At 38.0% G+C, this 18,756-nt stretch overlaps 1 protein-coding gene across 13 annotated transcripts in view; it reads left to right on the top strand.

The window, feature by feature from the left end:
- LOC106874300 (uncharacterized) overlaps nt 1-18,756 on the top strand; it is a 377,625-nt gene that overhangs the window by 287,749 nt on the left and 71,120 nt on the right. For 11 of the 13 annotated variants that reach the window (XR_016244600.1, XR_016244599.1, XR_016244602.1 and 8 more), the window contains one exon: nt 8,740-8,766. The exons of 1 other annotated variant lie outside the window; for it this stretch is intronic. Coding sequence is in view for 8 of the 12 variants with exons in the window: in XM_089364247.1 (XP_089220373.1) it covers nt 8,740-8,766 (27 nt within the window). In the remaining 4 variants the exon portion in view is untranslated. Of the gene's footprint in view, nt 1-8,739; nt 8,767-18,756 lie in introns of those variants that run through there. One more of the 13 variants, XR_016244601.1, reaches the window with a different exon arrangement.

Here is an 18,756-nt window from a genome sequence, read left to right as displayed (position 1 = left end):
TCAATCGCAGAATAATGCTAATAATATAGCCTGAACAGGATAAACTATCCCTATTTTGCAGAGAAAAGTGTAGGTAGCTAGCCACCTACACTTTTCTCTGCAAAATAGGGATAGTTTATCCTGTTCAGGCTATATTATTAGCATTATTCTAATACTATTGTTATTATCAATGTTAGTATTCTTACTGTTATTATTATTATTAATACTTCTATTGTTACTTGTATTATTATTATTAATATTATTATTATTATTATTATTATTTTCATTTTTATTGTTTATGGTAATGTTATTGTTTCCAGTATCAATGTTAATATCATCATTACCATTACTATAATTATCATTATTATAGCTAATATTGTTGCTATATATGTTTGTGTTGTCTATGTTATTTTTCCTACTCATATAGAAACTATCTAGCTTTCTATTGTTAATTGAGGAGATTATGGTAGCCAGGTTGTGCGTTAGGCTATATCCTATTCTTACTGTTCTATTATTAATTAACTCCCAATATTTATTTTTTCCTCTTACAAAGTGTTTATTGATTATACTGAAGATTGTTTTTACTATGTCATTTTTTCATTGCTATATAAATTTAGGGTAAAATAACCCCCTTTTACCCGCACCCACTTATTGCACTTGGTATAACACTCGTGTAACAATAATTGGGTACCCTCCCAGCAGCATATTGGATAGATACTATCCCTTAGTGGGTTGAATCCTCAACTCCTAACTCTCTTGGAATATATCATTCATCATCATCATCATCATCATCGTTTAACGTCCGCTTTCCATGCTAGCATGGGTTGGACGATTTGACTGAGGACTGGTGAAACCGGATGGCAACACCAGGCTCCAATCTAATTTGGCAGAGTTTCTACAGCTGGATGCCCTTCCTAACGCCAACCACTCAGAGAGTGTAGTGGGTGCTTTTACATATATATATATATATATATATATATATATATATATATATATATATTACCAGCTGTAGAAACACTGCCAGATCAGACTGGGGCCTGGTGCAGCCTCCTGGCTTCCCAGACCCCAGGTGAACCGTCCAACCCATGCCAGCACGGAAAGCAGATGTTAAATGATGATGATTATGATCTGGCAGTGTTTCTACAGCTGGATGCCCTTCCTAACGCAACCACTCCAAGAGTGTAGTGGGTGCTTTTTATGTTCCACAGGCACACACACGTATATGTATTATATATATATATATGTATTCTTTTATATGTTTCATTCCAATGACTGCAGCCATGCTGGAGCACTGCCATTGTATATATATATATTATTACAATTAAAAGGGTAAAGTATTATCAATTTATTAATAAATTAATAATTAATAATTTTTACCAAGCCCTTCGGTATGTAAGCACCATTATCGGTGTGGAACTTATTTAAAAGTTCTTATACATTTATAAACAAAATTAAGGGTTCAGTCGAATTTACAACAGGAATATCATACCGATGAGGTAATGAAGAGTTTTTATGCTCCTAAACCAGAAACATGTCTATGATTAACTATGGCTAGTTTAGTTCGTTATTTTTCTTCTTGTTTTGCCTATGTGAGTTGCGGGTAACTGCTATCTGTTGGAGTTTCAGCATTTTTAGCTGTTGTTTCTGAACTTCGGTATGTGGTGAAACAACCTGTTGCTGAACCCTTAATTGTGTTTATATATATATATATATATATATATATATATATAAATTATACATATATTTATTATATATATATATGTGTGTGTGTATTACTATCCCTAAAATAATCCTTCCTTTTCACTACAGCTTTTTACTGCTATCTCTACTCCTTAGGCTGAAAATGCCCATTCATAACGTCCACTTCCAGCTGTATATCTATACGAGACCTTTAGTACAGGTTTTCCTCTCAGACTCTCATGCAGTCTATTCCAGTATTTGGTGACTGCTGGCACCCACGATTTGCACAGCTAAGCTAAGATATTCTCTCATTTTTTTGATCACTTCATTCATTCATCTCATATATATATATACATATATATATATATATATTTATTTATATAAGGGCATTACTATATAAGAATGCCTCACGCTAAGAGGGACTCTAAGGTCAAACTATCATAATAAACACATTTTTACTGAACGCGAGGAAATGCAACTCACAAAGCTAGCCCCTTAAAAACAGACTGAATTATAGATCATGATTTTGTAGTTATTGTAGTATTATACAACTTCTACTCATCAGTATAATATGGTCAAGATACATAGAAATAAACAGAAAATCAACATACCAAACGAACACCATGTATCCAGTATAGTACATAGAAAATTGTTTATCCCTATATACCTATGTAAGTGGCGGGCTTTTTGAATTACATTTCGGTACATATGTTTTTTTCAGAATAAATTCAGCACTGAATATATTCTGGTTATATATTTAAATTCAATAATAGGATGGATTCTTTTACAAGAATTCATCAAGTAGCTAGCGTGAAAAAACCTCATAAGGGAAAAAATCCATCATTTATTCCCCAAAAATTCCATCATTTATTTTTTGTAACTAAACACTTTCAAATTTCGTATACTGGTAGAATGTGTCATTTAAAACATCATTTACTCTTGGTGTTTTTAAGAAAATTCTTTATTTTCGAAGTTATTTTGTGTTAAAGTTATCGTATTTTGGTAATTTCAACCAATCAATGACGTCTATTGAGGTGAAAACAATTACTGCTGTGGTTTGTCAACAAGACGTTCTGGCAGTGTAAATTTACTTTACGAAGGCGAGGTAGCTCACTACTAGGCGGGCGGGTGGTTGGCGGAAGAATCGAGGACGCGCATTTTCAATTTTTATTGCTTTTTCATGATTGGACACTAAACTCTGTTGGAGTAAGTGAAATCGAAATCATAATTGAACCAAATTCAATGACTGGCACCCATGCCAGTGACACATAAATAGCACCATTTGAGCGTGATCGTTACTAGCATCGCCTTCTAGCACTTGTGCTGGTGGCACGTTAGAAAATCATTTGAGCGAGGTCGTTGCCAGTGCCGCTGGACTGGCTCCTGTGCAGGTGGCATGTAAAAAACACCTTTTTGAGCATGGCCGTTGCCAGTATCGTGTGACTGGCCCTCGTGCTGGTGGTATGTAAAAGCACCCACTACACTCTCAGAGTGGTTGGCGTTAGGAAGGTCATCTAACTGTAGAGACTCTGCCAGATCAGATTGGAGCCTGGTGCAGCCATCTGCTTCGCCAGTCCTCAGTCAAATCATCCAACCCATGCTAGCATGGAAAGCAGACGTTAGACAATGATGATGATGATGATGATGATGGTGCCTCTACCTGGCACAAAACCAAACTGCATCTCATCTAAGCAGACTCTCTCCCTAATTAGTTGGGCTATGACCCTCTCCACAACCTTCATCACCTAATCCAGCAGTTTGCTACCCCTGTAGTTATTTTTATCTAATACATCATCATAACTGTGGTGCTGCTATGCCAGTCATTGGGTATGACTCCTTTGTGAACTACATGGCCTTGAGTCTAAAGTCACCCATAGGTGACTAGACCATAACCCACACCACCAGATATTTTAAACATTTCAGCAGTGATTCCTGATGGGCCAAGGGCTTTTCCTGACTTCGTATCTTTAATTGCTTTATCTACCAGGGTGCAATCGATTCTGGTAGCTGCTCTTCGACTGGGTCAACATTTGGCAGGATCTCCTCCTCCCATTTGTTCTCCACTTTCAGCAGCCTTTTATAATGGCATCTCTAAGCCTCTTTCTTTGCAGAATCATTAAAAGCAAGTGCAGACACATTTCTCTCCTGCAACATCACAATTTTCTCTCACACACTGTCTTGCAATCTGAAATACTTCAGTTCTTTGGTCCTTGCATCACTGAACATTGGTAAAGTTCTTTTCTGCTTCTCCCTTGGCTATATATACCTGTCTCCTAGCTTCCCTTCTGGGTATCTGGTACAGTTCCCTGTTACCCCCACTCTTCCAGGTTTTCCAAGTCTTTGTTCTAATGGCTTCCAAGTTTTCCAAGTCTTTGCTCTAATGGCTTTGTCTACTGTACTATTCCACCACCACGTAACTCTAGGTCTGGAAGGGACTTTACACCAGCTGCAGATTTGGTCTGTGGTGCTCAGTAAGCTGTCCTGTAGAAATTTCTAGTTACCCTCTATGTCCCAAATCTGTAGCTCCTCCTCTCTCTCATCAAATTTTGCAATGAGGATGTCCTTAAATCTCTGACCATGTGAAGGGTTCTTCAGCTTCCAAATCCCTCTTTTCTAGATTGGTCTGTTTCTTGGCATCCTTCTGGCCTTGAGTCTAAAGTCATATTCTAAAGTCTAAAGTCACATTCTTTGCCTGTATTTGTATTTAAGAGCAACCATGTATTTTGCTGTCTGGTGAGGATAAAATCAGTCTCGCTGGCAGAGTCGCCTGATTGACAGGTTATCAGGTGGTTGTCTGGCTTCCTGAAGTTGGTGTTGCAGATTAATAGGTTGCTTGCATCACAGAACTCCAGTAGCCTAGTTCCATCTTCATTTCAGGAACCAATTCCATGGCACTCATGAACACCATGGAAGATACCAGATTGTCGTCCGATATGCCCATTAAAATCTCCAGCCACAAAGATGAAGTCTTTGCCACTTGTCTCTTTGAGGTAGCCTGTAGAAGGGTATCATAAAAGTGGTCCTTCTGGTAAGTCTGCTTGTGGGGTGTAGGCAGAGATAATTGTAGCTATACCATTCAGCAAGACTAGCCTGAGCTTAAGCACTCTATCACATACCCTGACTACCTCTATGACCTTATTCACCCATTTCTCTGCAAGGAGTATGCCTAGACCATCTACTCTGTCATTGTTACTTTTCCAGAAGATTTTATAACTATGTGCCTTGCCTGTCAAGAACCTTGACTGAAGCTCCTCTCCACCGTACCTCTTGTATGCATCAACATATCTCCATTCAAGCATCTCTACAATCTTACGATCTCACTTTTAACCTGTCATCATTCAAACATTCAAGCATGTTAAAATTGTCGCCCCTATTGGCTGTAGGAGTAAGTGTTAGCAGCGTTGTAAATATAAGCATTATGAACATCATAAATTTAAGCATTACTGGTGCTGCAGATATAAATATAAATAAATGAATAGATAAAAGTAAATATGAATATCAATAGGCCAATCTTAGATTAAGTAGGTGGGTAGCTAAACTAGTTGCATTTGCCCCAGAAGAGGGAGGTGAAATTGCAAGTATGATAGAGGAGACCACCAGTGAGGGAGGGGGTTTCCAGTGAGAGAAGAGAGATATCCAGTATTGGTGGTGGGGTGGGAATGGGCGGGTGCACCCAGAACAAGCAAGGGTTAATTTAAGAGATTAGTACGAAAAATTCTGTAGCCAACTTGTGAACACAAGAGGGAAGGCAAGCTAAAGGTGTTAGAGAGATATCATTTGGAAATTACATGAAGAATTAAGGAGAAAACTAAGGCTGAGAGACAGATTAGGAAGATATATATATATATATATATATATATATATATATATATATATATATATATACATATACATATATTATAGTCTACCAGGCCAACCACAGCCTTGTGAGTTGATTTCGAATGCAGGAACTGAAAGACGACTGTATATATGTGTATATTTGTGTGTGTCTGTCTGTCTGTGTCTGTGTTTGTACCCCCGCCATTGCTTGACAAATGATGTTGCTGTCTTTACATTCCCATAACTTAGCAGTTCAGCAAGAGACACTGATAGAATAAGTACAAGGCTTACAAAAAATAAATCCCATGATCAATTTGTTGAACCAATGACAGTGGTCTAGCATGGATGCAGTCACATGACTGAAATAAGTAAAACAATAAAAAAACTATTTTAAAAACATTTTAATCCCGAGCAAGGCTGGGTGTCTCTGCTAGTATATAACACACACACACACACACACACACATATATATATATATTCTTTTACTTGTTTCAGTCATTTGACTGCAGCCATGCTGGAGCACTGCCTTTTGTCGAGCAAGTCGACCCCAAGACTTATTCTTTGTAAGCCTAGTACTTATTCTATAAGTTCCTTTTGTCGAACTGCTAAGTTACGGGGACGTAAACACACTAGCATTGGTTGTCAAGCGATGTTGGGGGGGAAAAACACAGATACACAAACACATACACACACATATATATACATATACATATATACAACAGGTTTCTTTCAGTTTCTGTCTACCAAATCCATTCACAAGGCTTTGGTCGGCCCGAGGCTATAGTAGAAGGTACCACGCAGTGGGACTGAAGCCAGAACCATGTGGTTGGTAAGCAAGCTACTTACCACACAGTCACTCCTGCACCTATATATATATATATATATATATATATATTTTCACATACACTCACACACATACACACATATATATATAATATATGCATATATTTATTTATATATATATATATTCTTTTACTTGTTTTAGTCATCTGACTGCACCCATGAATATAATTTTAATTTTATCTTAAATGCATTTAACTTATACTTTAAATATATTCAACAAAATAATATATGAGTTAGTTCATATTGAATAAACTTGTAAAGTTTTTTGTACTTATATAAACATATTTACAGATTTGCCATTGACTGGTGAATAAGGTTTTTTTTTTAATATCTTTAATAAATTTTATTTACATAATATATTATTTACATTTCTTCTGTTTTGGGTTGTTTTTTTTAATGTATGAATACATAAAAATAATATAAGTACATAAATTTGCAAAAGTTTTATTTTCCTCTGAAAATATATAATAAATTTTTATTAAGTTATTTTACGTACACATTAGTACAAATAACAAAAAATAATGAGTATAATAGAATTTGATATTGTTTATGTTGGCATAGTGAGAGTTTTTCTGAAATAATTTTTGTGTAAATAATAAATATTGGAGTTTATTTGAGAATATATTTAGTGAATTTATATTATGCTAATGTGTGTTTGCAGAATTTTTATTTTTTTCAAACGTATTGATACTTACATATAATATATTTGCATGAGTTTATTTCCTTTTATAAAACTAAGTAACTTTTGATTGAATGTACACATTACTATGGATAATAAATAACGACTATAGTATAATTTATAAAATTAATTATAATATCATTTAGTGTTTGCAATGGTTGGGATAAAGGATATTTTTCTTAGAAAATTTTTTTGTGTATGTTGTAATTTTCTTAACATCAATATTTACTGTTTCACAATAGATTAATTAACAAATCATTTCTGTTTTAAAATACTAACTTGCAGAAATATACTTAAATTAATATTCTTAAATATACACACACATATTTAATAACAGTTATATTAGGTTTTGTTTTATTTTATTTATTTTTCTTTTAAATTAAATTATTGATGCTCACACTTACAAACATAAACATATATTGATTCAGTCTATTTTGCGATTTGAAGCTTCATATGTGGTTTGCGTCTGTTACCCTGATGACATTCTTATCCAAAATATTTCCATAACATGCATTTTATAAATTTGTTGGATTTTGGGTTTGAATTGAAACAATTGTAGGGATTATATTTATATTTAATTTTATATTTTTATAATTATAATATTATGTTAACAAATTAACATGTCAATTTGAATTCTCCATTTTCTTTTATTATTGTATATTGTGTATATATGTCCATTTATATTGGAGAAATTTTTCTACTATATATATATATGTATGTACACACACACATAATAACAAGACAACACAGCACAAGATATTTTACATTTTGGCATCTTAATATAGAATCTGTTATAAAAAGGACAATGGATATTAATTACAAAAACCATTTAAAAGATCCATTAATGCCACTAAGAATTAATTTGAAAGAAGAGTGAGAAGAATAACAATTGAAACATTTTAAGCCATGTCTTTGATTCAAGCTTTGGAAATATCTAGTCTGTTATTTTGATCAATATTTCACTTCATAACTTGTCGTGTTTTATATGAAGAGAAGCTGCTGTTCTGACATTTTCGGTTACATTGTTGGTATGAGTAGATTAGTTAGAAGTATACTGGTTGTCAACTCTGGGAAGATGATCAAAAGTCTGTTTACAACTCATAAGCAGCAACAAGTTGTAGTTTTGATGACAACTGGGTGATAGCCTGCTATGGTACTTGATAGCAATACTCATAAAGTTGACACTGTTCTCTTGAACCATGTTTGACTGTAACCATGTTTGACAATGGTGTACAAAAGCATTTGCATGTTTCCAGTATATATCCCCTATCAGTTTTATCCTCAAAAATTGGGATTTCGGATTTGACCAAATTATATGATGTAGATGATCGGAGTGGTGGTGGAGGAAAATATGGGAATGTGAAAATGTCTCACCAACAAGGGAGCCTTGTACCAATGAGACAAGTTTGGTTTGGTAACTAAAATGCTTGTGTATTTATTGTCTCAAAATGGTTCAAAAGCTATCATTTTCTCTCCGTGCATCTTTAGGCACCAAAACAATGTAGATGAAAGCAGCAATTGCTAATTATCAAAAGTCATATAGCAGGTATGGTCTGTCTGTTAAAATGACTTCCACTAAAAGGAAACTAAACACAATAACCTTTTAATTCAGGGAGATAACATAAATGATTGAAATCAATAAATTCTCTAATTCATTACAAATATTTTAAAATCATTGAGAAGACACCTATATCATTTTATCATTATTATGTTTTTTTGGTTTTTTTTTCTTTTTGCAGATTTTAACATAATTACACCAAATGCCAGTAAGTAATGATACATTTTTTTATTATTCCTAATTAATCTTTCCTTTAGATATTGTACTCTTTGTACAGAATATATTAAAGACTTTCACAAATGGCTCTTAAAAAGAAATTGTTTTTAAACATGTTTCATTTTAAAACTTGTTTCACCTAAATAGCTGAAAATCATTTGTAGAAGAGAAAATGAGAGGCACTGTGTGGTGTAATCAGGAATGCAATTAACTAGTATCCGCTAGATATGTATAGTTGTGTTCCATTTGTAAGTTTTGGAAAAGATTCTGAAGTAATAATAATTTTCAGTGGGAGAGGCTACTTGACCTGAAGAAAATTCTAACTGGGCCCCACCTGCAAGGTCATGTGCTGTTTGCCTGATATTTTTCACTCCTGTCTCACGATTTAGGCATTTGCTGTCTCATTCAATTTTGTTACCGAAATCCCAAAGAATATTCTCCTCGTGATGTATTTACTGCCTCTCTCTCTCTCTCTCTCTCTCTCTCTCTCTCTCTCTCCCCTCTCTTTCTCTCCCCTCTCTCTCTCTCCCCTCTCTTTCTCTCCCCTCTCTCTCTCTCCCCTCTCTTTCTCTCCCCTCTCTCTCCCCTCTCTCTCTCTCCCCCTCTCTCTCTCCCCTCTCTCTCCCTCCCCTCTCTCTCCCCTCTCTCTCTCCCCCTCTCCCCCTCTCTCTCCCTCTCTCCCCTATCCCCCCTCTCTCTCCCCTCTCTCTTTCCCCTCTCTCTCCCCTCTCTCTTTCCCCTCTCTCTCCCCTCTCTCTTTCCCCTCTCTCTCTCTCTCTCCTCTCTCTCTCTCCCTCCTCTCTCTCTCCCCCCTCTCTCTTCCCCCCTCTCTCTCTCCTCTCTCTCTTCGATTTCTACCCAGTACGCCATCTTCCCCCCCTCCCTAACCCTAACTCTATATAAACCAATTCAATATCCCACTTTCTCCAAACCGACTTCAAATTTCTTCTGCTGACAGAATACGAAATCCAGAATATGAACAGCTAAGAACTTCCAACGTTTCATGTACTCCTATTTCAGCCTTGATCATAATCCCCCCGCCCAGTTCGTTCTTTATTATCTATTTATTTCTTTACCATGTAAACATCGCCCATTCCCTGTTTGTCTTAAATTCATGCATTCCTTTTATTCGCCACGCTTTACTTATTTATTTTTCTTTACTTTATTCAAGTTTATTGTTCCTTTAACTCATTCTCTCTAAATCTGTCTAAATTTGTCTACCATAGTATCAAAGTGCAGAAGTGGCTCTCCCTTTAAACTTACTGGCTTGCGGTATACCCGCCCCCACCCCTCCACCAGTACCGGAAGTTCTTATCCTCTGTCATCCTTGGTTGTCTCCCGCAAACACTTCTAGCGGCCTAATGCCATCCCCTCCCCTACCCAGGGTTTTATCGATCTTATAGCGCATAAAGATGGTGTAGTGTATGCAGGTTGTAGGCATTGTTTTGTTTATGAATTCTGCCAAATGCAAGCTTTCTTTTCCGGTACAGGACACTGCTTTCCCTCATCCCAGGGTCTCACAGGCCCACACCTCCCACACTGTCAGAATTAGCACTATCAACGTCGGCACACTGAAAGGTAGGTCTGGTGAGATGCTTGAACGGAGACGCGTGGATTTATGCTGCATCCAAGAAGTAAAGTGGAGAGGAGGTTCCGCTAGGTTCCTCACAGGCAAAGAGCACAAGGACAAGATTTTCTGGGCAGTGAACACTGATGGGGTCGGAGGCGTGGGAATACTTCTAGCAGAGAAATGGGTTAAGGTAATCAAGGTAGTCAAAGTATGTGACAGAGTACTTAAGATTAGATTAGTGCTTCACCATAGGTTAGCTACTGTCATCTCGGTCTATGCCCCTCAACCGGGACTACCGGATGGGCAGAAAGACCAATTCTATGACACCCTGTTGCAAACTACATCATTGACGAATGACAGGGACCTTCTCTTTGTGGCTGGTGATTTCAATGGTCATGTTGGACATCATGCAGGGGGCTTCTATGGCGTACATGGAGGCTATGGCAATGTAGAAGGAACCAGACTGCTGGAGTTCTGTGATGCAAACGATCTTATGGTTTGCAATACCAACTTCAGGAAACCTGCCTGTCACCTAGTCACCTACTGTTCCGGCAGACAGACTAGCCAAATCAACTACATCTTGGCCAGAAATAGGGAAAGAGGATGGCTTATAAATGCCAAAACCTTCCCAGGCGAAGAATGCACCCCTCAACACAGATTAGTAGTTAGCGACTTCGGGATCAAGGCTAAATGGATGCCCAGAAGTAGACCAGCCTGGAGGAGAAGGCTTTGGAAGCTTAAAGATCCTGCAAATGGACAGAGATTTAGAAATGTCTTATTCAAAGCATTTGACTAAATAGAAGGGGATATAGCATCACACAATGTGGAAGACAATTGGAAGTTTCTACAGAACAGCCTGCTGAGAGCCACCGACCAGATCTGTGGATAGTGCAAAGTCCCTTCTCGACCCAAAGTAACATGGTGGTGGAACAATGTGGTTGACAGAGCTATTAGACAAAAGAAACAGGCTTGGAAGGACTGGAAGAACGGAGGTAGCAGGGAATTGTATCAGACTGCCAGAAGGAAAGCTAGGAGACAGGTTTACTTAGCCAGAGGGGAAGCAGATAAGAAAAACTTTGCCAATGTTCTGCACCATGAGGACCAAAGACTTGAAGTATTTCATATTGCGAGACAGTGTGTGAGAGAGAATCGTGATGTCGTAGGAGAGAAATGTGTCTGCTTGGATGATGGCTCACTTGCACTAAACCAGGTTGCAAAGAAAGAGGTTTGGAGATGCCACTATGAAAGGCTGCTTAATAAAGAGAATGAATGAGAGGAAGAGAGTCTGCCACATGTCGACCCAACAGAGAGACCAGCTATCCGAGTTGACAGTACCTTGGTAGATAAAGTAATTATGAGAATGAAGATAGGGAAAGCCCCCGGCCCATCAGGAATCACTGCAGAGATGCTCAAAATATCTGGCAGTGTTGGCTATAGCCAAGTCACACGTATAGTTAACCAGGTGATACATGAAGGAGTCATACCCAATGACTGGTGTAGCAGCACCATAGTAAACTGCTACAAAGGTAAAGGTGACGCTTTAGATAAAAACAATTACAGAGGTATCAAGTTGTTGGACCAGGTAATGAAAGTCACCGAGAGGGTCATAGCCCAACAAATTCGGGAGAGAGTCAGTTTAGATGAGATGCAGTTTAGGTTCATTCCAGAAAAAAACACCACTGATGCTGTATTTCTGGTAAGACTGCTGCAGGAGAAATACCTAGCCAAAGATAAAACCTCTGTACCTGGCTTTTGTTGACATGGAGAACGCCTTTGACATGGTCCCCTGTGCCTTTATCTGGTGGTCAATGAGGAATCTAGCGATAGATGAGTGGTTAGTGAGAGCTGTGCAAGCCATGTGCAGGGATGCTGTCAGTAAGGCGAGGGTTGGCAACGAGTACAGTGAAAAATTCCAGGTAGAGGTAGGGGTCCACCAAGGTTCAGTCTTCAGCCCCCTCCTATTTATCATGGTCCTCCAGGCAATAACACAGGAATTCAAGATGGAATGCCCCTGGGAGCTCCTCTATGCTGATGACCTTGCGCTAATTGCTAAGTCACTATCAGAACTAGAGGAGAAGTTTTAGGTGTGGTAGCAAGGACTAGAATTGAAGAGCCTTAGAGTCAACCTAGCTAAAACCAAAGTCCTAATAAATAGGAAGGGAGACAAAACACAAACCCTTTCAGGTAGATGGCCCTGCTTGATCTGTAGAAACGGCGTAGGTAGAAACTCCATAAGATGTACCCATTGTAAGCTATAGACACATAAGGGGTGCAGCAATATCAAAGGAAGGCTAACTAGCAAGATAGTTTTTGTATGTGGCAGATGCTCAGGAGCAATAAACACTGAAAATGTGCAGAAAACAACTTTTGCCACAATCCAGGGAGATAAACTAGAATTAGTTGATAGCTTCCGTTACCTAGGTGACCAAGTTTGTAGCGGGGGAGGGTGCACTGAATGTGTAGCTGCGAGAATAAGAATAGCCTGGGCAAAGTTTAGGGAGCTCTTACATCTGCTGGTGACAAAGGGCCTCTTGCTCAGAGTAAAAGGCAGACTGTATGACGCATGTGTATGAACAGCCATGCTACATGGCATTGAAACATGGGCCATGACTGTTGAGGACACGCATAAGCTCGCAAGAAACGAAGCCAGTGTAAGTACCTTGAGAGAAAAGTTAGACCTAAGAAGCATCAGCTGTGGTGTGCAAGAGAGACAATTGCGCTGGTATGGACATGTGGCAAGAATGGATGAGGATAGCTGTGTGAAAAAATGCCACACCCTAGCAGTTGAGGGAACCTGTGGAAGAGATAGACCCAGGAAGACCTGGGATGAGGTGCTGAAGCACAACCTTCGAACTTTAGGCCTCACCGAGGCAATGACCAGAGACCAGGACTTTTGGAAATATGCAGTACGTGAGAAGACCTGGCAAGGCAAGTGAGAGCATAATCTGTGACCTCTGCCAGAAGTGTAGCCAGCTCACTTATTCGTATCTTTACTTCATCGGACACTAAAAACTCTGCTTGCAAAGACCTGTTGAGGCAAGTGAATTTGGAATTTGAAATCTGAAGTCGAAATCGAACCAAATCCGACGACTGGCACCTATGCCAAGCTCTCCTTCATTAGACACTAATCTCTGCTTGTGAAGACCTGTTGGGGCAAGTGAAATTGAAATCGTAATTGAACCATACTTGATGACTGGCACCTGCACCAATGGAGCGCTAAGAGCACCATCCGAGCGTGATCATTGCCAGAGCAGCTGTCTGACTTCCGTGCCAGTGGTATGTAAATAGCACCATTTGAGCATGACCATTACCAGTGTCGCTTTACTGGCACTTGTGCCAGTGGCACGTGAAAAAACATTCGAGTGAGGTCATTGCCAGTGCCGCTGGACTGGCTCCTGTGCAGGTGACACATAAAAAACACCATTTTGAGCGTGGCTGTTGCCAGTACTGCCTGACTGGCCCTCATGCTGGTGGCATGTAAAAGCACCCACTACACTCTCAGAGTGGTTAGCGTTAGGAAGGGCATCCAGCTGTAGAAACTCTGCCAGATCAGATTGGAGCCTGGTGCAGCCATCTGGCTTGCCAGTCCTCAGTCAAATCGTCCAACCCATGCTAGCATGGAAAGCGGACGTTAAACAATGATGATGATGATGAGATTACCATGTTGCACACATTTAGTTAAAATGCATATGCCTGGTGTGCCCTTATCAAACAGGCAGTCATGATGTGTATATTGGGCTTTGTATATGTATACCCCAATATCACTTTGGTGGCATTTATTGCTCTCTCACTCAATAATAATGACGACAGCAATGGCGGCGGCAGTGGGCAACACAGAGAGCATAATGCAATTGCAATAGATGTTTTATTACTTGAACAATATTTCAGCAGTTAGCTTTGCCGAGTTCAAAAGGAAAAGGGACACATAGAAATTCAAATTCAAAATCTGAACGAGGCAACCAGTGTTCCCATGTTGATGGGATGACATCATCAGTCTTCACTTTTCAAGTTTACAACTGGCAAAAAGAAAATGAAAGCGAAAAAAAGAAAAAGAAAAAAATTCTCCCTTCAGCGCATTATGTTAATGCAGGAGTGGCTGTGTGGTAAGTAGCTTGCTTACCAACCACATGGTTCCAGGTTCAGTCCCACTGTGTGGCACCTTGGTCAAGTGTCTTCTACTATAGCCTTGGGCCGACCAAAGCCTTGTGAGTGGATTTAGTAGATGGAAATTGAAAGAAGCCCGTCGTATATATGTATATATATATATGTATGTGTGTGTGTGTATGTATTTGTGTGTTTGTGTTTGTTCCCCCAACATCGCTTGACAACCGATGCTGGTGTGTTTATGTCCCCGCAACTTAGCGGTTCGGCAAAAGAAACCGATAGAATAAGTACTAGGCTTACAATGAATAAGTCCTGGGATCGATTTGCTCGACTAAAAGTGGTGCTCCAGCATGGCCACAGTCAAATGACTGAAACAAGTAAAAGAGTAAAGAGAGAGTATCTCACAAACATATTTCTCCTCATGCATTTTGAAGACTGAAAGTGTAGCAGTTTCAGAATATTTTCTGAAAATATGCACTTTCAAGTCTTTTTCAAAATTGCAGCCATTTAATGTAAAATGTTTGGCAAGTTCTGTCAAACTACTGTTATTGTGCCTGATGTCATATCTGTGCCCATTGAATCTTTTGTTTAATTGTTCTGTTGTACAATCAGCATGAATCAAGTTGTATTTCATGCATTTTGCTGCATACACCAAATGGGAATCTCTATGCATCCCACCTTCCATGTAAATCATAATATTTCTGTTATGATTCCTGATGGAATCGACTTGACTCGACAATGAACAGGGCTTACTGCTCTTGTGGCTATTTTTCAAGGTACAGCATGCAGAAACTCCAATGTTAGTCTTGTTGGAGTCAGAAGTAGAGGTTAATAGTTCTCTTATATTTTTATTCCATCTAAAGCCTACAATAGGTGGCTGAGAAAATATATGTTTGAAACAAGGATATTTTTGCATAACATGCTGGTAACTTTCATGTAACACTTTTGAAATTCCAGCAAAATTTTGGTGCCCATTCATCACTAAAGGAATTCTATAACTTTCCTTGCTAATCTTAGCTATGTCATTTGCAATTTCCTTTAATCGTGATTCACTGTAACCATGTTTGACATGATGGTGTACAAAAGCATTTGCATGTTTCCGGTATATATCCCCTATCAGTTTTATCCTCAAAAATTGGGATTTCGTATTTGACCAAATTATATGATGTAGATGATCGGAGTGGTGGTGGAGGAAAATATGGGATGACATGGCTTGCAAAACAACTCTATCACTATTCTGCCTCCAGAAAACTTGACTTTTGTGTCCAAAAACTCAATGCTAGTTTTTGAAAAAATAGACATAAATTTTATGTTAGACTTATAGCCATAGTTTTTAGCATAACAGTCACAGAAATGCAAGAAGTCAATTAAACTATCCTGTGATCTTTCCCAGAGAGAAAAGACATCATTTGGTTACAGTGCATTGATGATGTCTTTTTTGTCTGGATCAAGGCAAACTTACATGCATAATTTTAGCAAAGTACAATATGTGACAGAATTCCTTTAGTGATTAACTGACACCGAAATTTTGCTGGCATTTCAAAAGTGTTACATGAAAGTTACCAGCATGTTGTGGAAAAATATCCTCGTTTCAAACATATATTTCCTCAGCCACCTATTGTAGCCTTTAGATGAAATAAAAATATAAGAGAACTATTAACCTCTACTTCTGATTCCAACAAAACTAACATTGGGGTTTCTGCATGCTATACATTGAAAAACAGCCACAAACAGCCATAAAACGTCTATTGCAATCTCATTGCACTCTTCATATTGTCTATTTACTTTGTGAGGAGTTACATCAATCATTTTAAAATAATAATAATAATAATAATATTCATCATCATCATCAAAATTTAACGTCCATTTTCCATGCTGGCATGGATTGAATGGCTTGAGAGAAACTGGCAAGCCAGAGGACTGCACGTTGCTCCAATCTATTTTAGCATGATTTTTACAGCAGGTCCTCAGCATGGAATTTGTGCTAAGGACCTGCATTTTGGCAGTGATCATAACACACAGAAGCTTCATGAGCTTATTAGTGTAGTCTGGAGGGATGACATTGTCCCCAGGGACTGAAAGGATGCAATTATCCTTCCTCTTTATAAAGGAAAGGGAGTCAGTTTGGCAACCTTAGAGATATTGCTCCACTGTCAGCTGCTGTCAAAGTTCTGGCAAATATTCTTACCCACCTAAATAAATACCTTGTAAGTGATGTTCTATCTTAATCTCAATGTGGCTTTTTTTCTGGTAGAGGAACAGTGGATATGATTTTTATAGCAAGACAGATGCAGAAGAAATGCTATGCGTATGTATATGGAATTTGTCCAGGTTTCTATTGATTTAACCAAAGCTTTCAATACTATGAATAGGGACTCCCTGTAGAAAATATTCAGCAAACTTGTTTGTCCAAGTTACTTTTTATTAATAATCAAATCCTCTCATCTTGGGATGGAGGCATAGATCAGTGTTGATGGTAGGATGCATTCCTGTAGAGAATGGTGTTGAGTAAGGTGACATTCTTGCCCCAACTCTCTTTTCCTTGTAATTTACCATTCTCTCATTCATGCTTTTGCTGTGAGATATATGTGAGGTACTGATCTTCTGGTTGCCTCTTCAGCTTGCATCAATTTGCTGCCAATTTGAAAATTTATTCAGTCTCTTATGCAGTTGATTGTGACTTAGCTGAAGACAATCAAATTCTCATAGATTATATTTCTGTATCTTGCATGGCATTTGGGCTCAGCATTAACCTGGACAAGACTTCTGTAATGTTCCAACCTGTTCCTGGAAACCCATTGATTTTTGTTGAAGACAGTATTGAAAGTGGTAGACAAGTTTGTGTACCTGGGCAGCACACTCAGCTGTTCTCGTTCCTTGGATGATGAAATATATCTAAGGCTTCAGAAGGCAACTGATCCCTTCAGGACCATTGAGTCTTGTGTCTGGTTCCAACATAAGGCAAACATAGTAATGTTACTCTATTACTTGTGATGTCACTATTACTTGTGCTCATGTCACTCTATTACTTGTGTGAGACATCATCAATTAACATCCACTTTTTAGGCCCTTGAATGCTTCAATCAAATAAGTCTGAAATATATTCTGAATGTTAGTTGATCATTTTACTGACACTCTGAGCATTGAGGTAATGGTACACAAGCACCATTTATATTGGCCTGCACACCTTTTTTGGATGAATGATTGAAGGATTCCTAAAAAGATGCTATGTGGAAAATTTGTTTATAGAAAGTACCCTATTGGAAATCAAAGCTACAATTTAAGGATTGTATAAAATCCTTGTTGAAAGCATGTGAAATATGGGAGGTCAATTGTCAACATAGGTATTTTGAAAAACACATTTTTCATGCAGCATTTAAATGATCTGCTTGAAAGCACACTGCTGGTGTGGTTAATAGTAGAAGCTTGGTCTGCAGATGTATATGCTTATCAACAGCTGGGATCATTAGTCACCAGTAAAGCTATGAGTGTAAAGTATAGATTTGTGTGAGTGCACAATATTTTTAATGGCCAATGATGGTCTTCCTCAGTCACGAGTAGCAGCCATCATATACATATATATATATATATATATATATATATATATATATATATTGTTGTACTTGGGGATGGTCATATTGCCAGTTTAGCCAATAAAAAACACACGCACTGTATATTTGGTGTTAATTTGCTTCAGCTTTATATTACATTAATCTTAATCTTATTTCGGCCAGAGTTGCCGAAATAAGCTGAAGCAAATTAACACCAAATATACAGTGCGTGTGTTTTTATTGGCTAAACTGGCAATATGACCATCCCCAAGTACAACAACATCTGTTTCAACACACGATTTCACATCAAAAATCTTGCAAAACAAATATATATATATATATATATATATATATATATATATATATATATATATATATATATATATATATAATAAAGATGACAGTGTGTCTGTCCAACTATAGCAAGAAAGGCTACAGCATCTATATAAAAACTAAAAGCTCATTTTTACTCTTTTACTTGTTTCAGTCATTTGACTGCAGCCATGCTGGAGCACCGCCTTTTTGTGTAAAATTTTACACTGAACCCAATGGAAGTGGTCCCGAGTCTCTACCTGTCCTCCTAATAAACTTACCTACCCTTTTCCAACATCTTAGATTTAGCGTAGCTCCAAAATAAATGACCTGTCTAAGGGAGATAATTAAATGTGCATTTCATTGGTTTTTCCAAAATAAATTACCTCTCTTAGGGAGATAATTATATTTTTAAATATTTTTCTCTCCATAAACACGTTATAAA

The sequence above is a fragment of the Octopus bimaculoides genome, chromosome 16 (assembly GCF_046866305.1).
Source record: "Octopus bimaculoides isolate indiv1 chromosome 16, ASM4686630v1, whole genome shotgun sequence".
Taxonomy (NCBI): Eukaryota; Metazoa; Mollusca; class Cephalopoda; order Octopoda; family Octopodidae; genus Octopus; species Octopus bimaculoides.
The sequence above is the reverse complement of the archived record's forward strand: the minus strand, read 5'-3'. Positions and strand labels throughout refer to the sequence as shown.